Source organism: Oncorhynchus gorbuscha, linkage group LG26, assembly GCF_021184085.1.
Source record: "Oncorhynchus gorbuscha isolate QuinsamMale2020 ecotype Even-year linkage group LG26, OgorEven_v1.0, whole genome shotgun sequence".
NCBI classification, from domain to species: Eukaryota; Metazoa; Chordata; class Actinopteri; order Salmoniformes; family Salmonidae; genus Oncorhynchus; species Oncorhynchus gorbuscha.
In genome coordinates, this window is record NC_060198.1 from 37327532 (window position 1) to 37349335 (window position 21804).

A 21804-nucleotide genomic window follows, 5' to 3' on the forward strand; every position below is an offset into this window, starting at 1 on the left:
TAGTTCCTTCATATAACAGAGGGAATCATGAAGTGCTCGGTTATGGTCTGAAAGCAGTTATAACAACAGGGCTCAGCCAGTATTCACAAAAGTTAGCAGAGAATTACTCCATAATGGTAAACCTATTAGTAGTGCAAACAAGTACAAGAAGATATAATATATCATGCAGCCATGATTGTAACGAAATTTTGTGATTCTGCGCCCCAGATATAGGTGTTGATGCATCTGTGTTGACAAAGTTCACATGTGGATACAGTTGGTGTAGGCCATGGTATTAACACAACACATTTATTTACACATTTGTCTCAGGAATCTTATATCAAATCAAATGTAATTGGTCGCATACACATTTTGCAGATGTTATCGCATGCTGGTAAAATAAACGTAAAATAAAATCGCAAGTGCAGCTAAGCGCTTATATTTCTAGTTTCAACATTGCAGTATACCTAATGTAACGGATGTGAAACGGCTAGCTTAGTTAGCGGTGTGCGCTAAATAGCGTTTCAATCGGTTACGTCACTTGCTCTGAGACCTTTTTATTTTTTATTTTATTTCACCTTTATTTAACCAGGTAGGCTAGTTGAGAACAGGTTCTCATTTGCAACTGCGACCTGGCCAAGATAAAGCATAGCAGTGTGAACAGACAACACAGAGTTACACATGGAATAAACAATTAACAAGTCAATAACAAAACGGATGGCACTGTGATAAACTGCATCTAGTTTGTTGAGTAGAGTATTGGAAGCTATTTTGTAGATGACATCGCCGAAGTCAAGGATCGGTAGGATAGTCAGTTTTACTAGGGTAAGTTTGGCGGCGTGAGTGAAGGAGGCTTTGTTGCGAAATAGAAAGCCGACTGTATATTTGATTTTGGATAGGAGATGTTTGATATGAGCCTGGAATGAGAGTTTTACAGTCTAGCCAGACACCTAGGTACTTATAGAAGCCGGCTAGTGGTGACTATTTAACAGTCTGATGGCATGGAGATAGAAGCTGTTTTAAAGTCTCTCGGTCCCGGCTTTGATGCATCTGTACTGTCTCGGCCTTCTAGATGGTAGAGGGGTGACCAGGCCATGTCTCGGATGGCTGAGGGGCCAAGCCGAATTGCACCAACTATCAAGAAATATGTCAGATCTATCTATTTTTGTATAACCAGCAGTACAGTAGATTCGAGACCATTGCGCTGCTGCACTGATTATAGCAGCACAGGTCTTTGTAGTGATATGACTCAAGGGATCAATTTCAAATGGTCCCTTCTTGATTTTAACAGCATAACCTGAGTAAAACTGCGGAAGGGGCGGCGCACAACAAGCTGACACTGACAGCGTCATCCGTCCTCACGTAACGAGGGCTCGTGGCTATAAAGACAGCTTGCGCTCCATTTTAGCGGGTTTTTTTTTCCTCACGCAGCTGAGTAGTACCGCCGGGTGATTGCCAAGTTTTTAAAAATACTCAAGGCAGGGATCAGTCAGGCTAGTTTTTAGTTCGCTAACAGTTCTTCACGTAATTGAAACTGCATAATGTCCGATAAGATGGATATGTCTCTAGACGACATCATCAAGCAGAACAGGCAGCAGAGAGGGGGCGCAGGAGGCCGTGGTGGTGGAAGAGGCCGTGGCCGGGGAGGCTCTGGCGTGGGCCGAGGTGGTGGTGTTGGCCGTGGAGCAGCTGGTGGAGGCTTTGGGGGCCGAGGTGGAGGATCGGGCCCCATGAGGAACCGACCGAACCTGAGCCGTGGCAGAGCAAGACCTACGCCATACAGCAGGGTATGAGAAATTTAGAGGAATGGGCTGCGAAAAAGGAAAAATGCCTGCGCGACGTCCTAATCTTCAGGCTTGCTAGCTGCTCCCAATGCAATCAATGGCTAGCTTGCTAGTCGAGAGGCACTTAGCTAGCTAATCGAATTTCTCTCAAATTAACCAAGGGAAACCCTTTAAATTGCATGGAGATATAATGCACATAAATGTATCCTTGTCCACCCAAACCCATGCCTGTTACCACTTTTTTGAGTAAGCTTTTGGAGCAGGTTAGCTAGTTGCTAACTCTGGAAAAGCTGCTAACCTACAAGGCCCAGACGGCGCCATTTTGAATTCAGCATCTTCAATCAATGAAATATTTATTTCATGGTCTGTCGCAGTCTCTTTCGACCCAGAAAGTCACTTGTTGGACCACCGAACGGCACTGCATCGAAGAATGTCGTTGCATTTGGATGATTTTTTTTGTAGCAGAGGCAACTTTTGGCGTTTCATCCTGCACTCCTATCCTTTTGTTTGGGAGTGGCAGGCGGGTTAACACAATCCCCTTTGAGCAGCACCATATCAACACAGAACGGTGTCCTTTATGGATGTAGCAGTGGACTTTTCACCCTCTTATTACATACATATTTTTATCTCTACATTTCTAGTAATGTTACTCGTCACAACTCAATCAAAATGGCGTGGTTTCAAAATGGACGCTCAGATGGTTGACATCCATGTTCAGGCCAGGTAGTTGGCGTACTTTATTTTGCAATTGTCTCTTTCAGACAATGGACACTTAACTCATCAAAGCCAACTCATGGCTTTAAAGAACAATTTAAGCTAATAACCACAGCTGGAGTCGACACTGATGCAAAGTACTACAGCGCCATACGGATGGATGACTTTCTTCAGCATACTACTCTCGCTGGAGGATGGCCGCCTGGAGAGCCTTTGGTGGAGGAGCAGATGGCAAGAGAACAGTGGGCGACATTGCTAGCCTAGTTAGCCAACAAGGGGGTGGGAGCAGAGTGCAGATGATAGCGAGTAAACGTGTACTGTTATTATTGACTTGTTCGCTGCTAAATGTTGATGAAAATAGCCTCAGACATTAATGCACACTTCATTATATTATGGGAAATGTTTCATTTTTTAGTAGGTCCCTTCCGTTTTAGTAAACTGCTTTAAGACCTGTAAACTTGGTCTAGTGTCTAGAATTGATATGTTGCCATGTGTCCTGTTTTTGAACTGGTTTACTTGCTTGTGGTGATTGGGTGGGCACTGGGCAGGGAATGCTGGGATTCTCCATGGGGTAGCAGTGTGCCAACCACCTGGCCCTGTTGGCTGTGTATTCCCTGGTCTCCCCAGCACCTACCCAGGTGTGTGGACTGGACTCTGTGATTGGCAGAGACAGGGGAGCCTGAAGTCAGCAGGTTCGTTCTCTTTCATCTGTTGCAGCCCAAGCAGATTCCTGATAAATGGCAACACGACATGTACGGCAATCATGGCTTCAATGCCAGTGTTGGGGGCGGCGGGGGTGGCGCTGGTGTGGAAACCGGAGGGAAGCTTCTTGTCTCCAATCTCGACTTTGGAGTGTCAGACGCAGATATTCAGGTACATTTTATTTTTGAGTTGGTTAACTCTTTAGAAATGGCTTATATACCTTGGCTTAGCATTTCCAAAATGGCACTTGAAATCATTTATAATCACAATACATGGTTTCTCTCACTGCAGGAGCTCTTTGCGGAGTTTGGTACACTGAAGAAGGCAGCTGTTCACTATGACCGGTCGGGCAGGAGCTTAGGCACTGCAGATGTCCACTTTGAGAGGAAGGCAGATGCTCTAAAAGCTATGAAACAGTACAACGGTGTACCACTTGATGGTAGGTTTCTCATTTGGCTTTGACAATTGCCACAAATACTATGTCATTTGTACCTTGCTGAAACATTTAATTGTTTTGTGCTGTTGAGGTGTCTTTCACCATGCTGACACTGTATATTCATCCAACCTTCAAGTTGCTGAAGGTTAAAACTTTCAAAATGTGTGCTTAGATCGTTGCCATCCATGTTCAGGCCAAGTAGTTAGCTTGTTTTACTAGTTCTCTTACAGAAAATGGACATTTAACTCATCAAAGCCAACTCATGGCGTTTTAAATAACAATTTTAAACAAATAACCACACCACTGGAGTCGACACTGATGCAAAGAACTACAGCGCCATACGGATGTTTCTTCAGCACACTACTCTTGCTGGTGATAACCTGAATACTTTCTCTTGCAGGGCGTCCCATGAACATACAACTTGTCACATCACAGATCGACACACAAAGACGACCACCCATGCAGGGGTAAGTGTTAAGATTGAGCTGTTTTCCAAAACAACCTGAGCCAATGATAAGTGTCATGAATGGAAGGTGCTAATGTTCAGATGTTCTACAGTATGAACCGAGGAGGTGGCATGAACAGGGGTCGTGGTGGTGGGTTTAGAGGGATGCAGAGAGGACGTGGAGCAGGTCGTGGAGGAGGCAGGGGCCGAGGTGGCCGCGGGGGAAGCACTAAGCCACTTTCCGCTGAAGAGCTGGATGCTCAGCTAGATGCCTACAATGCCAGGGTGAGTCTCGGTTTGAAAATGAGAAAGGGGTTATGAAGTGTTGTAGGAAGTTTAAAAAAAACATTTGTCCCACATGTATATAGCGTTGGAAATGAATAATGGGACAGGCCTACTATGGTAGCATGTGTTTTATCTGATGCGTTTCCTCCACCCACCTCAGATGGAAACAAGCTAAGAGCCTAGGTGAATCCTCCAGGCTGCATTACTCTCCAGGCTGAACATGAGGACAGTCGCTGTTACAGCGTTGAAGATGCAGGACATTTTACACTTGGATGTCTTCTGGTGTGATTTAAATTTGTATCAATCCTTTTAAATTCTCCGATGTGTTCTTTTTTTACCAATTTTTGTTTTTTGGAAAAAAATATTGGTTTTGACTGTAGGTTTAAGGGGGTGAGTGGGGCTTTCCTTGCTGCTCTGATTCCTTTCCCCGTAGATCATTGTAATAAACCCTGCAGTACAAATTAACCATACTCTGACTGATTATTATTATTTTTTTGTAGTTGTTGTCACGTGCACAAGTACAGAGAAATCACTTGAATTGTTGGGAGGCCTGCAAGTAAGGGTTTCATGTTTACAAAGTATGTGACAATTTAAATACAACTTGATTGCTCGTTCACAACAATGCAGTGATCAATATCGGTAGTACTATAAAGTGCAACAAAGATATAAGCACACAAAGTTAAGCTTTCTACAGGGCTAGTGCCAATACTATATTTACAATGTGCAGGGAATTAGATATTTGTGGTAGAGTTAAGGTGATTAGGCATCAGGGTATATGATAAACAGCAGAAGTGCATGTCTGGTCTGTGTGCATGGAGCAAAAATAAGGGGCAATGAAGATGGTCAGTGTAGCCATCTTGTTAGCTAATTTGACATTATGGCTTTAAGGGCCTATGCCAAAAAGACTTTTGCAGTGCCAAATGTCTCTGGTTCCAAACATTGTGTAACAGCCGGACACAAAGTACTGAGGTTGTCATGCACATCTTAATTGAAGTACACTGCACCCAACGGTGCAATAGGACATGGTAGAATGTATAGAAAAAGAGGTGTCATATTTGGCGACAAACTATCCTGTCGTTTTACTAGAATTAGACCAAATTTGACGCATCTGCGACCCATTTGATTTGCATGCTGCTGCATGTCGCCCAGATCCAAAGGATGTATAAGTGACTACATTACCTAGGCTAAATCACTAGATGGCCACATAGTCCATTGAGTGTAACATTGCTTTGCTAAGGCTACTTTGTCTGTTTTGCAGTCTGTCCTTTACTGATGTTTAAAAACATGGTCTGTTACTCCCTGTACTCGATAAGTCCCGTTTGGGCTCTCAAATGACGTGATTGTTTGCGAATTTTCATACTGTATTAAGGTAATTGCGCTAATTTACTATACGTGTATTCTAGTCTACAAATACATTCGCGAGTTTATGGTAACGAGTATTTACCTGACTAGTGCACTTTACACCAGGCTTGTTGCTGAGCGCCCGCCTACGTTCGGACAGCCTTTGTAGTGCGAGTCAATATTCCCGGAAGCGTGCTGTGCGTTTGATTTGAGCTGCTCCCTCCTCGCCATTCTGTGGCGCGTACTCCAGTGTAGCAGCAGCATAACGGTAAGGTCCGAGAGTGTTTTATCAACTTTTCAAAAATGTGTCTACATTTTAAGCTAAAACGCTCATTTGTACTTCCATGTTTGGTAGTACAGAGTCGCAAGTTCTGGTTACTCGTGCAACTTGTTACATGCTAAATAGTAACTTCATGTCTAGATTAACTCGACTAGTGTAGATTACTCATTTTAATTGTGACGCAGACCAGGAACTGTTGTCACTGATGTTTGCTCTGTGGTTGCTGCCAGTTTAATTACAGTGATAAGTAATCTCTTTCCATGAAGGTAGGCTATCCTTGTGAATATCCGCTAAATTGATCTGTGATTAGATCCTGTCGACTAAGCAAGTCATTAAATTAATTTCAAAACAACACTATTCAAGAGAAACAAGTTACTTTTTTTGTTCAGACCCAATGAATGGGTTTTTAATATGCTAACTTTTCATCTCGTGAAAATTGCTCACGTTCTGTCAGCAATTGACACTTCCTGGAATGCAAGTTCATTTTCCGCGGTGATTCATCATTGAACATATTTTTCTTAAACTTGGTTGAAGGGAATGAGCGAATCCTGTAAATTAATGCAAATATTATTTATATACTCTCTGAAAGTGAGTTTGATACAGATGTGTATTTAAAATAGGCCTAGTGAAGTTCGGATTTGACTGACGGATCCAGGAGGACTCACCAACTGACTGGCACACTTCGAATAATGCAACTTTTAAACCCAGGCAGCATATCTGTTAGGACGTGTTTTTGTGGCATACAAACGTGTGCATCTTATCTGGAAATTATTAGGCCCAGTAACCCGACACACTGGCGGTGACATGCTTGCAAAACTACGAGGGCTGCTTTTTCCAGAACGTGAAGCCTCCCTTTCCTTCCTGTTTCTGACGAATGGCGCGGTAGAGTTCTATTTCCTTCTGTTGGAGAGTAGGCCAGGGCGAGTCTTAGGTATTCACCAAATTTAACCCTTTCCTCTTAGTAATTATCAATTTACAGGTAGTTCACTCACTATAAATCGTTTTACTTACAGTATCTGTAAGGTAAAGCAAACATACTATCATTTAAAAAGCCAGGCTGCTCCAATTGTTGCTCTTATCGACCAACATAAGAACACTATAGCATCTGCTGGATGTTCAGCAGTTCAAAGAGGCATAAAAACAATAACATTACATGTCCAGGGACATGTAATGTTGACTTAGTTGATATACACTTCAAGCCAAATAGCTTCATATTTTCAGCCTTAGGGCTTCACTAGTCTGTTATTTAGTTAATGTGACATTTTGTATTAATTACCCTGTCAGTTTGTGGTGAGGGGGGGGGGGGGGGGGGGGTATTGATCCATAGGGATACTTGGGGCATCTGTCCTCTACCACTATCCAATCAATGGTAGCTCACCACAGCAACTACCATTGTTTTCTCATCTGGAATGCTGTTTTTCTACCGACTTTTTTTTGTTTTGAGTAGGACTAGAGATTTGAAATCTCTGATGTGATGTTTTTCAGTAAACTCCTTTCAACAATAATTGGTTTCTTGTTTTCTATGCTATGTTATTTAATAGGACTTTTTTGAGAATTTTCCAGCCTTTGGATTGATATGTAAGTGTTCACTTCTCATTCGACAACCACATGCCTTGGACAATACCCACAGCCATGTAGCTAATCCTGTAATGGAGGTTAGAAATGAGCTAGGAGAGAGATGGAAGCTTGCTCACTTTAAGAAGAAAAATATCTGTGCGTCTTTATCAAAAATCAGGTTAAGATTGGTTCCTGGAATCATGTGGAGTAATCACTACGCTTAAACCTCCTTGTCTCTACTTCCCTGTCACTCTGCATTAAGGGAGGGGATCTGGCTGGGGAAATTGTAGCAAACCAAAGGAGATTAAATTTGGGGCTGAGCACAGCATCATCTGATGGCCTACAATATGTAGCACACCGTGTACATAAAGACAACTTGCCACAATGGAGGTATGGAGATTTAATGATGCCTCCCACACATTCCACCCCCTCCTATAGCCTGTCATGACAAGAACCAGGCCTGATGGTGACCCCTTTTCTCTCAGAGCCAGTTGACTATCTGTCCTCTTTCTGCCTGTCAGTCCCTTCTGTTTTTGCTGTAACTCGCAAGGGACTAGAAACGAGGACACTGGCCAGCATCTCCACACATACAGCAGTGTTAAAGATTAGCTCTTCTCTTCTGCTGTTCCTCCTCATTGTACTGTGGCTTAGACTGAACAACAGACCACACAACCCCCAAATGTCCCCCAGGGGATATGAGCCTTCGCATACACCTCATTCAAAAGGAAATGGCTTCCCTTCATGCTGGATATGTCCTTATTTAGTCATCGCTGTCATCCACCAAAGGGCAAACGTTACACTGCATACTATTTAGTTTCTTATTGCAGATGTTGAGATGTTCCTCAGACCACATGATTAGTGCCATCAAGTGTACCACCCATCATCAGGTCATTGCTCTGTCAATGACGCCACATTAAAAAGCCCAACTGAATGGAGCCACCATACAACAGCAGGCTTATTACTGTCCATAGTGGATGCTGTTGCCTTGTTGTTACCAAGGGAGGCAGACATAATCTGGGCATGTGTCGCTACTCGCTAAGCCCCCCCACCGTGCAGGGAGAGAGCCCTGACCTTTCAGCTGGCACCTTGGCACTCCCGTTCGCTCTCAGCTTCCTGCTGTGTCTATACAGTGCGATTTCTCAGACCGGCTATTTTTAATGCTCAAACCGTATTTGTTCTAGTTTTCCCCCTTGAGGTAGAATATATTTTTCTCTTTCGTCTGATACTTCCTCAATTTTGACTCCTCTCTGCGCTGTTTATTCATGTCTCACTCCGTGGAAATGAGTGCCTCCTGCATTGCATCATCTCTGTGAGGCACAATCCTCCTTCCTGAAGGCACTGTTCTGCATTTAGCGCTGCATCCTCTGCTTTGTGCAGCAGCCCAGCCTGTCTGACATTACATCAAGCCAGTGTTGCTTACCTGAATACCTGCTAACAAATCAAGACTGCAATGGGGTTTACGTCAGGTGGAGAAAGGCTTACAGGGGAAGTCAAGGGGATCATTTAGAAGCCTTTTCCATTACTATGTGTGTTTAAGTGCAGTCCCACGTGTGGTTAAACACGGTCCTCTTCTCTCACTGGCGGATGTGAGTCATGTTGTCGGCAGAACATGAAGGAAACATACAATCACAGTTGACAAAAGTGCTGCAGAGCACAAGGAAGTCAAGCACTCTGGTGAATGGCACATAAGTCTAGAAGGGCGTCACAAAGCTACATCACAAGGACACATGAAACGGTGTGTCCTGTGGGGAGGAAAGGGAGAAATGCTAAAGTTCACTCTCAGAGCTAGGTCTATGGCAGGGAGGGAGACAGAACAGAGAGGATCAAACTAGCCACAGGCGTTTTGTGTGTGACATTAGGAGTCAGAGTAAAAAGAGTATCCAGGCTTGCTTGCCAAATCTAAGGTTGGTACAGCACAACGTTCTTGGAGGCGGTTGTGTCAGTGATTAGGTAGGTTTATCAGAGACCTGCCTGGAGCTGGAGTTTAGCCCAATGAATGAGTACGTAATCCCTGATTTCTCAATCTCTTCTTCTCTTGTCCTGACTGCCATTCCCCCCCCCCCCCCCCTCTGTGGTTTAACGCTAATTGTAGCTTTTGGACAAAGCAGCTGTTCTCTATTGCAGGATACACTTGGGCGATCACTTTATTATTATTTAAATTTTTACCCTGCCTTAGAACTGGGACATGACTGAGACACTAGATTGCAGTAAATGCTTCCATTTTAGCATTTGTAATGTATATTGTCATCTATTAAAATTCCGTTCAAATTGCTGTCAGCCTTGTGCTGTCCTTTTCCTGTACTCTTCCCTGTGAAATGTCAAAGGTGAAGTCCTATGAGAGTACACAGTGAATGGGTTAGTTGGACAAAATAAATACAAATAAAAGATGTGACCTTTACTACAGAAGAATGATTTATGAGCTGGAAATTTCTTGAGTAACCCTTTGTTTTGCCTTTTTTGGGGGGATTAAGATCTGGTTTCTGACACAGAAAGACTAAAGTTACATACATGGGATGCTTTAGTGAATTTCAGAATGTCTGGAATAGACAAGTCAGAAATAAAACAATTCAATAAACATTCACAGCCAGTCATCCAAAACATAGCCCTATGCAGTCGTTACATTCTTATAGAATCTAACTTTGAAGGAAAAGAGGGACTTAAGGTTTTGTCTGAGTTTCTGTCACTTCCAACTCTGACCTGTGCTGAACTTCTTTATGTTTGTGTCCTGCTTACAGAAAGCCTCCATCAACCACAATGTCTTTAGCCATTTTCATCAACTCGGGAGGCGTGTCTCGCCCTTGTTCAATTTGGTAATGAAGACCCTTGAATCTGTAGAAGACACCAAAGAGGTTTGTCAGTGGAATCGTCTTGATGTGTCACCACTGACACCCAAACACTTCCCCTTTGCTATTCCTCAATTGCCTTATTAGCAGTAATCTCTGTGCCAATAATCTTACTGCTCTAATTGTTGCTAAGGAACAGCCCTAATCTTGGTGTCAGCTACTCTAGAAACCAGAGTGCTTGGATGACTATTCCTGGACCTGATCAAATGGGGATAATCCTCCAATTAAAGCTATTGATATTTATTTAGCAGCCAGTGGTAAGAACCAGTGTGAGGGGTTCAATGTTGACACATAAGCCGATCACTACCTGTATTTATACCTCAGTTACACCAAAACATGTCACTTAGCAGTGACGAGTGAACAAGGACTTATTTCCGTAGTCACTCAGTATTTGTGTAATGTCAGCTGCTGGATAAATGTGTATTGGGACTTATGTTATTGTTGAAACTAGGCCTAATCTATTTAGTTGAGCTCAATGGACCTATAATTGACCCAATCATCCATTTCGTGCTTAGTGAAGATCGCATATGAATCATTATCTTGACGTGGTTGGTCAAGCCAGAAACTGAACGTGCTCCAATAACTTACTCTATGCAAGCCAAACTGTGTTGAGAATGAGATGGCTGCCAACTATTGAACAGTGTTTATAGTCTACTTGTTTGCCTATGGGCATTAGGCAGTCATACCAAGCAATGGCCACACTGATAAACATGTGAGACTGAAGTGGGTCACTGCTCGGATGGTGCCTCACATCCGTTGTAACTTTCTACTAAAATATGTATTTCTTTAAGGTTGTCATGATAATTGTTGCAATGTACTATTTAAAAAAAAACTCTAGCCACCCCGACTCCCATCCTAGTACTCTCAACAGTATGATTTTTGTTTTTCACCCTCTTGTTTGTCAATATTTCCTCACCCCCTCTTTTTATCGATCCACTTATTCTGAAGCACACACCCCCTCCAGCTGTAGCCGCTTGACCCAACAGCAGGCCAATCATGAGGGGCTGTGTTGTGGTGTGAGTTAGCAGCAGAGAAATATAGCACTCCTGAAGTATTCCCTCATTTATCACCACACCAATCCTGGGGGACAACTCGGTATGTAGCGGCAGTCCACCAAGGCTCAGGTCTGGATCTAGGCTAGCACATGAGGAGCGACTGCCAAATGAATAGAGATGACATGAGAAAGATGGCACACTATCCCTGAATCTGGTACCTTCCTCCCCTCCCACCCCTAACAACATGTCCTTCTCACTATTTCTCCAACTTCACACACATTTGCACAGCTGAGCTACCAAAACACACTACTGCTAACAGAACAGGAATTTCTGCTTTAATGAGAATGTGGAGAGGCCCTGTTTGGGGAAAACGGTGCAACGTGCTCCCTGTTCCTGCTTGGCGCAGGTCCATCTGTCAGGCGCTATGCAAAACAGAGAGGGGCAGAGGGAGGGAGACGATTACAGAGCGAGGAGGGGGGTGGAACTGGTTAGTGTGGTGAGAGGTTTGAGAGCCAGGCAGGAGCCCTTGTTTGCAGTGGTGTGATTTTAATGTACCATTGCTGGGATTGCGTGTTGAGCTGTGGTTTTATGGTGTGTTATGTCAAGGTAATACCGACATCTGTGTTCAACATCTGGAGTCTTGCTCATGGCACAACATTTAAAAAAAAATCTTTGCAGTTGCGGGTTTGTGTGTAGCACAATAATAAAATCTTTCACACATTGCTCTTCCCCCGAGGCGTTCTACGTGGCTTTTTAGAGCACAAGCCTGTTTTGTTATGTTTTTCTACTATTGTTATGGGGCTAAGGTTTCTCTCGTTATATTGGAATGTGTGAGCTACTACGGTCCTTGAACAAGTGTGTTTCAAACTCGACTGCTGCATGAGCATGACAGTGTGTGATATATAGCATAGCCTAGGCTTCCTGTCTCGTTGTTGGTTGGTGGTTTCCTGTGAACTGACTGACATCCACAAACATACTGGCATTGTTCTGTGTTGTGTCAGTGGAGGTCTGCTAGGGCACTTTGTCAAAGTATTATTCTTGCTCTTGCCATTTTCTGTTTTACTATTTGTCAGAGATACTCAATGTTGCTCAGTTAATTGATTGTATTACACTAATACACTTGTGTATTATGGTGTAATTACACAGTGCTACAGCACAGGCCAAGTTGATTCGCTTTTTCCCAAGTTGATTTGCTTTGTTGCAATGTAATTGGGGCCAGCTGGTGTCAGTTCCCCAGTAACAAATTGAGTCAATGGATTCAGTTGGAATTCCACTTAACAAAGTACAGTAAGCTGATACAAGCACCAGAAGTAGCCTTGACCTGCCCTGTCGGTGCAGAGTTTAACATTTTTACCCAGAGAAGGAATAGGCCTGTCATTTATTGCTGTGGGGGGAAAAAACTATTGGTCTGTGGTAAAGTGAACCTTTTAAAGTATTAGATGCAGTACTGCAGTAAATCACTAATGCATCAGTAGAAAATGCAGCATGGCATTGGCGCCATCACGCTGAACTGCTACCACTGAAGACTACGCTGCTGACTGTCTGTGGCGTGTACACGGATACAGAGAGGCGCTCTGTGCCAATCACTCACAATACCACGAAGAACAAGAAGGCCTGTCTTCATGAAGGGAGACAGAATGCACAGAGCAGCAGTGTTATGAAATCACCTCGGTGTAGCAGAGGTATTACACCAGCTAGACGTAGGCCTCTATTTTACTACAGTACTTAACCGGCAGGTAGCCTAGTGCAGTGGTTCCCAAACTGTGGGGCAAGGGGTGTCAGCCCCCACCCCCCACCCCCACCCCCAAAATAGAAAAACTCTGTCCGGCTTATTTAAAAGCTGTAATAGTAGAATGCACAAGAGTTGAGTAGTGTATCATCAGTTTTCCTCAGTCATTATATACCTTGGAGAGCTATTTATAACTCATCAGAAATGTCCAAAGATCAACTGGGCCATGTCGGCTAAAGATTTTTTATCTAGGTTTTTTGACACATAGATAACACATGAATAAACATTAGACATGGCAAAATGTATAGAATTGCAAGAACATTAGCTTTACAACTGCAACAACATTTCTGTACCCCATGACAAAATGTGTAGAAGTGCAGGAAATGAGCTTTAAACCTGCAAAAATGTTACCTTCGCCAACTACAGGGGTGTGAACAGTTTGTGTCATGAATAGTGCTTGTATCCATAGAAATAGGGGTGGTGCAGGATGTTCCCCCATGTACCGTAACTAGAGGGGTGTGAACAGTTTGTGTCATGAATAGTGCTTGTTCCCATAGAAGTAGGGGTGGTGCAGGATGTTCCCCCATGTACCGTAACTAGAGGGGTGTGAACAGTTTGTGTCATGAATAGTGCTTGTTCCCATAGAAGTAGGGGTGGTGCAGGATGTTCCCCCATGTACCGTAACTAGAGGGGTGTGAACAGTTTGTGTCATGAATAGTGCTTGTTCCCATAGAAATAGGGGTGGTGCAGGATGTTCCTCCATGTACCGTAACTAGAGGGGTGTGAACAGTTTGTGTCATGAATAGTGCTTGTTCCCATAGAAGTAGGGGTGGTGCAGGATGTTCCCCCATGTACCGTAACTAGAGGGGTGTGAACAGTTTTTGTCATGAATAGTGCTTGTTCCCATAGAAGTAGGGGTGGTGCAGGATGTTCCCCCATGTACCGTAACTAGAGGGGTGTGAACAGTTTGTGTCATGAATAGTGCTTGTATCCATAGAAGTAGGGGTGGTGCAGGATGTTCCCCCATGTACCGTAACTACAGGGGTGTGAACAGTTTGTGTCATGAATAGTGCTTGTTCCCATAGAAATAGGGGTGGTGCAGGATGTTCCCCCATGTACCGTAACTAGAGGGGTGTGAACAGTTTGTGTCATAAATAGTGCTTGTTCCCATAGAAATAGGGGTGGTGCAGGATGTTCCCCCATGTACCGTAACTAGAGGGGTGTGAACAGTTTGTGTCATAAATAGTGCTTGTTCCTATAGAAATAGGGGTGGTGCAGGATGTTCCCCCATGTACCGTAACTAGAGGGGTGTGAACAGTTTGTGTCATAAATAGTGCTTGTTCCCATAGAAATAGGGGTGGTGCAGGATGTTCCCCCATGTACCGTAACTAGAGGGGTGTGAACAGTTTGTGTCATAAATAGTGCTTGTTCCCATAGAAATATGGGTGGTGCAGGATGTTCCCCATGTACCGTAACTAGAGGGGTGTGAACAGTTTGTGTCATAAATAGTGCTTGTTCCCATAGAAATAGGGGTGGTGCAGGATGTTCCCCCATGTACCGTAACTAGAGGGGTGTGAACAGTTTGTGTCATAAATAGTGCTTGTTCCCATAGAAATAGGGGTGGTGCAGGATGTTCCCCCATGTACCGTAACTAGAGGGGTGTGAACAGTTTGTGTCATAAATAGTGCTTGTTCCCATAGAAATAGGGGTGGTGCGGGATGTTCCCCAATGTTGGAAGGGGGCCTGAGTAAAAAAGTGAACCCCTGGCCTAGTGGTTAAGAGTTTTGGGCCAGTAACCAAAAGGTGGACAAATCTGGCAAGGTGGACAAATCTGCCATTCTGCCCTTGAGCAAGGCAGTTAACCCCCAACAACTGCTCCTGGACGCCGATGACAGAGATGTCGATTAAGGCAGCCCTCCCGCAACTCTCTGACTCTGAGAGGTTGGCTTAAATGCAGAAGACACATTTCAGTTGAATGCATTATGTTTTGCAAGTGACTAGGTATCCCCTTTCCCTTCCCTATCTGGGGGGGGAAAGGTTGATTTCAACACTCACAGCTCTCTCCTCATGACACCCACCTCTCTGGCAAGAGGACCCTCCCTCTAATATCATTGTCCTGATTCCTGCGTAGCATCACTCTCCTCAGACCCTAATTGATGTTGACTGGTAATGCAGTGCAGCTGGGTGCTGCTCCCCACATTAGCATGTTGTTATCTGCTTGATCCACAGAAGCTTGACTGTAGCTCACTACAGCGTGGTAGAGGAGGGAGGGAGAGGGTTTGAGTTGAGATGAAGCTCTGCTTTTCGACCAACCAGCCCACTGTGGTCCCCCCCCCCCCGCGTGTACAGTGCTGGCCCCTCTCTGGTCTGACCTCCATGCTGGGACTGTGTCCAATGTAGTCCAAGCCAGGACTTGTGAATCAGGCCCAGAGATCTTTATCGCAATAGAAGGCTCTGGTTAGGCTCAGTCACACGCCCTGGCTCTGTGTGTGTGATTGGGTATTGTTTCAGAGCAGCAATGAGGCTGCTGAGGTCAAAATGCAATGAGAGAAGGATGTAAATCCATAATCATCTACCAGGACACCCTATTAACCTGGTGCCTGCCTCACAATGCATGCAAATCAGATTTATTTAAAGGATCCTAATGAGCATCTGGGAAGTGGCGTGTTGACTGCTACCACAGAGTTTCTAAACCCAGAGGCCCAATATCGCAAGACTTCTGGTAACCCATGAGAAGCAGACTGGAGGCCAGACCAGGGTTTGAGAGTCAATGAGAGAAGTGCAAAATGATTCCTTAGTTTTTCATTTTCGAGAAACATGTTATTACTCAACAAAGTGACACGTTTTCATTTTTTGTCAAAAACAACTTTATGTCGAAGGAGTGCCTTCTAATTTGATGGCCTGCACATCCGCAGTTCGGCGCGAGACGACTCCGAGACCTGATGACGTATTTCTGCGCATGAGCTTAGCTAGCCAATGTCGCCATGATATCACCTCAAGCGTGATCTGGGATTTTTATTGGTTCATACTAAAATATCTCTGCTGCTACCATCATTCAAACTCTGGCCCCGCTTGAATCGTTTGGAAATACAACATCCTTACCTCCTCCCTCCCTTGTGAAAGTAACTAATCTCACATGATTCATTAGTTGGTAGCATATGAGGTCTCTACTACTCATCTTTTACCAATGCAGTCATTTCAGACCAGTGGTTTACCTGAAGATGAGGTACTGTAGGGAGGACACATTTTTCACCCTGACAAGCTATTCAGGGAGTACACTCAGGTGTGCTGTTTTTAATCCTGTCCACCTGCGATGTAACTAAATAAAGGCTTTTAAATGTTTCGGTAAGACAGTGCCTTGGGGGGGGTTTAAGTGTTTTGTGCTCACTACGCAACAACAGTGTTTTGCCTTGCAGTTTGTTGATCTATTTTCAACGTATTGGACCAAACCTCCTGACCTGTGTCTCTCTCGCTCTCAGTAGACTATGGCAGAGCAGGAACCCACCCCGGAGCAGCTGGCGGCCATCGCAGCGGCCAACGAGGAAGCGGAGGGCGGGGTCAACTACAAGCCCCCCGCTCAGAAGAGTCTGCAGGAGATCCAGGAGCTGGACAAGGACGACGAGAGCCTGCGCAAGTACAAGGAGGCCCTGCTGGGGAACGCCGCCGCGGCTGCAGGTTTGTGTTGCTGCTCCAATTACACACGTAGAGACACACACACACACACACACACACACACACACACACACACACACACACACACACACACACACACACACACACACACACACACACACACACACACACACACACACACACACACACACACACACACACACACACACACACACACACACACACACACACACTCTGCAGACGCACTCATGCAATTTGGACACACCAGCCCTGCAGACTGTTTCTCTCCCTCTCGACCTGATTAACAAACAAACCCAGATCCTCAATGCACATCTTGTGCCACCATCTTTGTTTATTTTCTTATAATTCCCTCCTACTTTCAAGTCCTTCAGCAGGCTTTCTTTTCAGGGATTTAATTGAATGAGTTTGCAAATACCATAAGAGAGGGTGGGAGAGGGCAACAGGCTGGCAGTCTTGGTGCTCAGTGGGTACAGCAGTGACAGAGTTACCCCCCCCCCTCCCTCAGACCGGTCAGTATCTGTCACCTGCAACAGTCTGTGAACTAGATACAGGCTGGCAAGATACAGGCTGCTGACTGGAAAGGAGGCCAAGTCGCCTGGGCTTTAGTTAGAGCTGCGGTATAAAAGACTGCGATGGACAACTGATCGCTGGTAGAAATATTTTCACACTGTTTTATGTCTGATTCTCATTTCCATCTTCCAAATGTCATTATTCACAGTTGAACTGTTCTTCATGAACTGCTGTAGTTCTCTGCTTCAGCCTATTGATTTAACCCCCTTGAGTTGATTGACGCACCGATGCATCAATCTAAGTTGCATAACAAAACAAATCCCCATCAAAATCAGACCATTTAAGCCAGAGATAAGTTTTTTGCATTTGGATGCATCTCAATCCACCACATCCTCCGATGTCGTACTTCCGCATCTGAAAGTTGGCACAGCTAGAACGCTGTTTGTCAGACCATGAGACATCCGGAAAATTGGTCTTCTCACGTTAAATGTCTGTAACGTCGGAACGGTTTGACCAAGAAACTATTATGACCACTCTATTTTTTTAACTAGGCAAGTCAGTTAAGAACAAATTCTTATTTATAATGACAGCCTACCCCGGCCAAAACCTGACCCAGATGACGCTGGGCCAATTGTGCACCGCCCTATGGGACTCCCAATCACGGCTGGTCACAGCCTGGAATCGAACCAGGGGTCTGGAATGACGCTTCTCGCACTGAGATGCAGTGCCTTAGACCGCTGCGCCCCTCGGAGACATTGAAAGTGGAGATTCTCCATTTTGTGTCACAAGTGTCACCAGTTTTAAAAACAAATATGAAGTATGAAGGTAGTTTTGTGCTAACCCCAAAAAGTGGTTAAATATGTAAAAATATATATATATATTTCCAGAGATTAAAAAAGAATTAATCTCCTAGATCTAGAACTGACACTTTAACCTTATTTCTTATGGTTTTGTTTTTGACTGACCTTTTTCCCATTCATGAATGTGTTATTCAATGCGTTTCTATGGGCTTTAGTGTTAAAGGCCAAAATCAATATTTGATTTTTTTTAAATTATACCTAAAGGGGTCCTAAAATTCTAAATCAAATAGCTAAATGATCCATAGTATGAGCATCTTAACCCCCCAATGTCTTAGACTCTAAAGAATTAAACACGCACTGCTTATAATAGTCCATGTTTTTTGTGTTTACCATGAACAATTTTTTACATTTTGTACTTTGCTTAGATTTTTTCCCTTTCTCCCAGTAGACCCCAACGCTCCCAATGTCCAGGTGACACGCTTGACCCTGATGTGTGAGACGGCGCCACTGCCCCTGACCCTTGACCTACAGGGTGAGTAGAGCAGCACTGTGGTTGTACTGGTATTTAGAGGGCGCGTTTCTGAATACGCCGAGGTGCACTTTTTGAGAAAAGGCTCCATATTGAAAGACTTCTAATGTGTTTTAGTGTGAAAAGAAGCCTTTGTAGTGAGCACATGTAATATTTTCCATATGAATGTGTGAGGGTGGAACTTAAGCTTACCATTGGGGGGGACAAAAGACATTGCCTCATAGTAGCCGCAACACCTGGTTTACAAACATACGTTTTCCAGTAGACATATCAGACAAATTCCATGGGCCATTCCTAATGGATTGGTTTTATTATTTGAGTTAATGAGGATTTCCTCTGCTGGTTTGAGACTCTTCTGCCCTCATATGGCCTGTAGAGCCACCTACAGGGAAGAAACCAGGGCCATAGAGCTGAACTCACATACAGGGAAGCACCATCTAGTGGACACTATAATAGCAGGCTACAACCCTGTTGGAACACTCCCTGTGTGTTCTCATTTTTAAAGATGCTGAATCACTGATCTGACACCTTTCACCCATCCAGTCTAACACGATTACTTCCAGGGGAGAACCTTGTACATTGCATATATTAGAACACACTCTGCATTCACTCTGCCTGAGGGTCTCTGACATTCTCTTTCTGTGGTCTGGCCGTCCCTTTCTCTCTGCTCGACCTCCTCAGGAGACCTGGAGTCCTTTAAGAAACAGTCCTTTGTCCTGAAGGAAGGCGTGGAGTACAAGATAAAGATCAGCTTCAAGGTGAATGAGTCTGGCCTTTTTCAGCGACATATTGTGTCTGTTTATCCAATCGAACTAACATGACCAGTGTCAGCTTGGCCACTATCAAGCTATTTTGGACATTGAAATTCAATTGTAAGCTGAACACACACCGTGTCGCATCATGAAAGGGCTGCTGTCTTATCCGAAGGGTGGATGTGGAAAGAGGATGTGACCTCATCACCGATTGTCTCTGTCTGCAGGTCAACAAGGAGATTGTGTCGGGACTGAAGTATGCCCAGCAGACCTACAGGAAAGGAGTCAAGGGTAAGTTCTGCTGTTTCATTTTCGTGCTCTGTCTACTGTGAGGATTTGAGAAGGCCGGATAAGGTTAAGCAATATAGTGTACCTTCCATCTAGAGGACAACATGGGGATATGACCATATTGTTTATACTTATCCAATTATCTCAGATATCCACAACAAGTGCATTGGAAACCGGGGTTAGGGATGTATCTGGGATTGGATGTTGGGAGTGGCTTGGTCAACTCAGGTGACTGTATTCGCCTGTGCACACAGAAATTAGGTAAAGTTAGTAGATGAGGTATTTACATTGGCATTCCTAGACGGCCATTAAATTACTTGTTAATAGTTCCGGAGTGGCGCAGAGAGGTGGCCCGTTTTTGTCAAGAGGCAACTTTGGAAAATAAATCTAAGCCCCTCTCTTTCCTCTCTCTCTGTGTAGTTGACAAGTCAGACTACATGGTGGGGAGCTACGGGCCGCGGCCGGCAGAGTATGAGTTCCTGACTCCTCTGGAGGAGGCCCCTAAAGGCATGCTGGCCCGCGGCACCTACAACATCAAGTCCAAGTTCACTGATGACGATAAGCACGACCACCTCTCCTGGGAGTGGAACCTTAACATCAAGAAAGAGTGGAAAGACTGAGTCCCCGTCAACTTAATTTCCCCCCCATCTTCTTATTCCCATTCCATTATTTTGCATTCATAATTATGTGATAAGTAATTAAGGCAAATTGCTCTCTCGTCCACCCCAATCCCTGCAGTAGTTTCATTCCAATCACGTTGTCATGCCATTCACCCCCCCCCCCCCCCCACACACACTCCTTGTGATGCTGAGTATTGAATATGTGGAGAAAGCAAATCATGTGCACAATCATGAATTTGTTTTGGTTAGTTTGTATAGAACCTTTTTTTTTTATGAAAAAAATGAAAAATTGATTTGTTAATGCTCTTGATATGGATGTCAATCAACTGTGTGAATTCCATCCTTTCCCCTTCATCCCCCTTCCTGCTTCTTGTTTTATACAACCATGATCTGCCTTGTAAAGGTGTTGCTGTGGTCCACACTCTGTACTCTTTGTTGGGGACGTTGCCCTCTGTCAGTGGAAAGCCTTTTGAGTAGATTATATGTACCAGAGTCCACACAATTAGATTATTCTGGAACTAGTGTGAATTCCTAACCGTTAAGAGGTGGCATGAACAGCACTTCCCGGCGGTCCCCCAGAGGAACTGTGACCACCTGCTGAAGGTGCAAGTGTGCCTCTTCCTGGTCAGGGTTTTCACCTCCCTACCTAGTTCATTCAGCAGCCATGTGGCCTTAAAGAGGATTCCTGTAGAACTAACGATGAAGGAAATGATCACAAAGAGCCATTTGCCTTCAGAGCAGAACTGTCAGATTGTTACGAGAGCCTCCTACAGGGTTTGAGTAAAAGAGTTTTCGGCTGAGTGCAGGTGCGAACAGACAACCATTGAGATTCTTGTACCTTCTTTCCAGATTAGCCAGTAGAAGTAGACCATGAAAGAGAACAGCAGACATCTCTGCTCCCTTCCCTCCTCACCGCATCAGGTGGTCTCAATGTGGACCACCTTTAGTGCTGTTTGCTGATGTGAATGTGTTTACGTTGATATAAAGAACCTGGTTTTGTTGACAACTAAGAAATGAGCTCCTTGTCAAATGCCCTCTAAGCAGACCTTGAGGCCTTCTTCCAGTCACTAACTCCATTACTGTAGCGTCTCATATGGGGCCTTGCTGGTGGCCCTTGCGAGCAGAGAGCAATGTCACACAAGGGTTGTTAATCCGCTCACCTCGAGTATGAATCAACTCCAGGATTACCAGAACTGGCTGTGCGCCCTAGCCTTTACAACCACCAGCTGCTCTCTGTTAAGGTCAGACATTCAGAATGGGAACTCAACATCAAATAGTTTTGAACTTTGGGCCTGATGTTTTAGGTCAGGTCTAAGTTGTGCACAGACCCAGAGTTAAGTAGAACGAGAACAGCCAAGACCTCTTAATACAAAACCGTGTTATATTTTTCTACACTCCATTAATCAATGTCATAACTTGTGATGTAGGGCTCGGGCTTTGTTTGGTTTCAATGGTTCAGTATGCTTTGCTGGATCATTGTTTCAGTATGGTTTTGATTATGTGTGCCACCTGGAGAACACTGTTCACCTGTCACAATAAAGTCTTCAGACTGGAGCTCACG

At 44.3% G+C, this 21804-nt stretch overlaps 2 protein-coding genes across 5 annotated transcripts; both read left to right on the top strand.

Moving 5' to 3' along the window:
• The first annotated feature begins 1384 nt into the window (after positions 1-1384).
• On the top strand, positions 1385-4810 carry LOC124015524 (THO complex subunit 4-like). Its single transcript, XM_046330790.1, has 6 exons — positions 1385-1766; positions 3195-3350; positions 3471-3618; positions 4016-4082; positions 4174-4345; positions 4506-4810. The coding sequence occupies exons 1-6, from the start codon at positions 1521-1523 to the stop codon at positions 4518-4520; spliced, it is 804 nt and encodes a 267-aa protein (XP_046186746.1). The 5' UTR covers positions 1385-1520; the 3' UTR covers positions 4521-4810.
• A 987-nt stretch (positions 4811-5797) lies between these two features.
• Positions 5798-21797, top strand: LOC124015150 (rho GDP-dissociation inhibitor 1-like). 4 transcript variants are annotated; one of them, XM_046330136.1, is made up of 6 exons: positions 5798-5954; positions 16570-16765; positions 18500-18586; positions 19265-19341; positions 19563-19626; positions 20044-21797. In XM_046330136.1, exons 2-6 carry the CDS (start codon positions 16576-16578, stop codon positions 20241-20243), a joined length of 618 nt encoding a protein of 205 aa, XP_046186092.1. In that variant the 5' UTR covers positions 5798-5954; positions 16570-16575; the 3' UTR covers positions 20244-21797. The 4 variants fall into 4 exon arrangements, with proteins under 4 accessions (XP_046186092.1, XP_046186093.1, XP_046186095.1 ...); XM_046330137.1 differs by having other exon boundaries at positions 16573-16765; XM_046330139.1 differs by having other exon boundaries at positions 16573-16765; positions 18503-18586.
• Positions 21798-21804: the final 7 nt, after the last annotated feature.

What these genes read in the sequence shown, in the direction of transcription:
- LOC124015524 (XM_046330790.1), top strand. Translation starts at nt 1,521, where the DNA reads ATGTCCGATAAGATGGATATGTCTCTAGACGACATCATCAAGCAGAAC. An exon ending in TGTCAGACGCAGATATTCAG is followed by an intron (nt 3,351 to 3,470) that starts GTACATTTTATT and finishes CTCTCACTGCAG; the next exon opens with GAGCTCTTTGCGGAGTTTGG. An exon ending in AGACGACCACCCATGCAGGG is followed by an intron (nt 4,083 to 4,173) that starts GTAAGTGTTAAG and finishes GATGTTCTACAG; the next exon opens with TATGAACCGAGGAGGTGGCA.
- LOC124015150 (XM_046330136.1), top strand. Translation starts at nt 16,576, where the DNA reads ATGGCAGAGCAGGAACCCACCCCGGAGCAGCTGGCGGCCATCGCAGCG. An exon ending in GAACGCCGCCGCGGCTGCAG is followed by an intron (nt 16,766 to 18,499) that starts GTTTGTGTTGCT and finishes CCTTTCTCCCAG; the next exon opens with TAGACCCCAACGCTCCCAAT. An exon ending in CTACAGGAAAGGAGTCAAGG is followed by an intron (nt 19,627 to 20,043) that starts GTAAGTTCTGCT and finishes CTCTCTGTGTAG; the next exon opens with TTGACAAGTCAGACTACATG.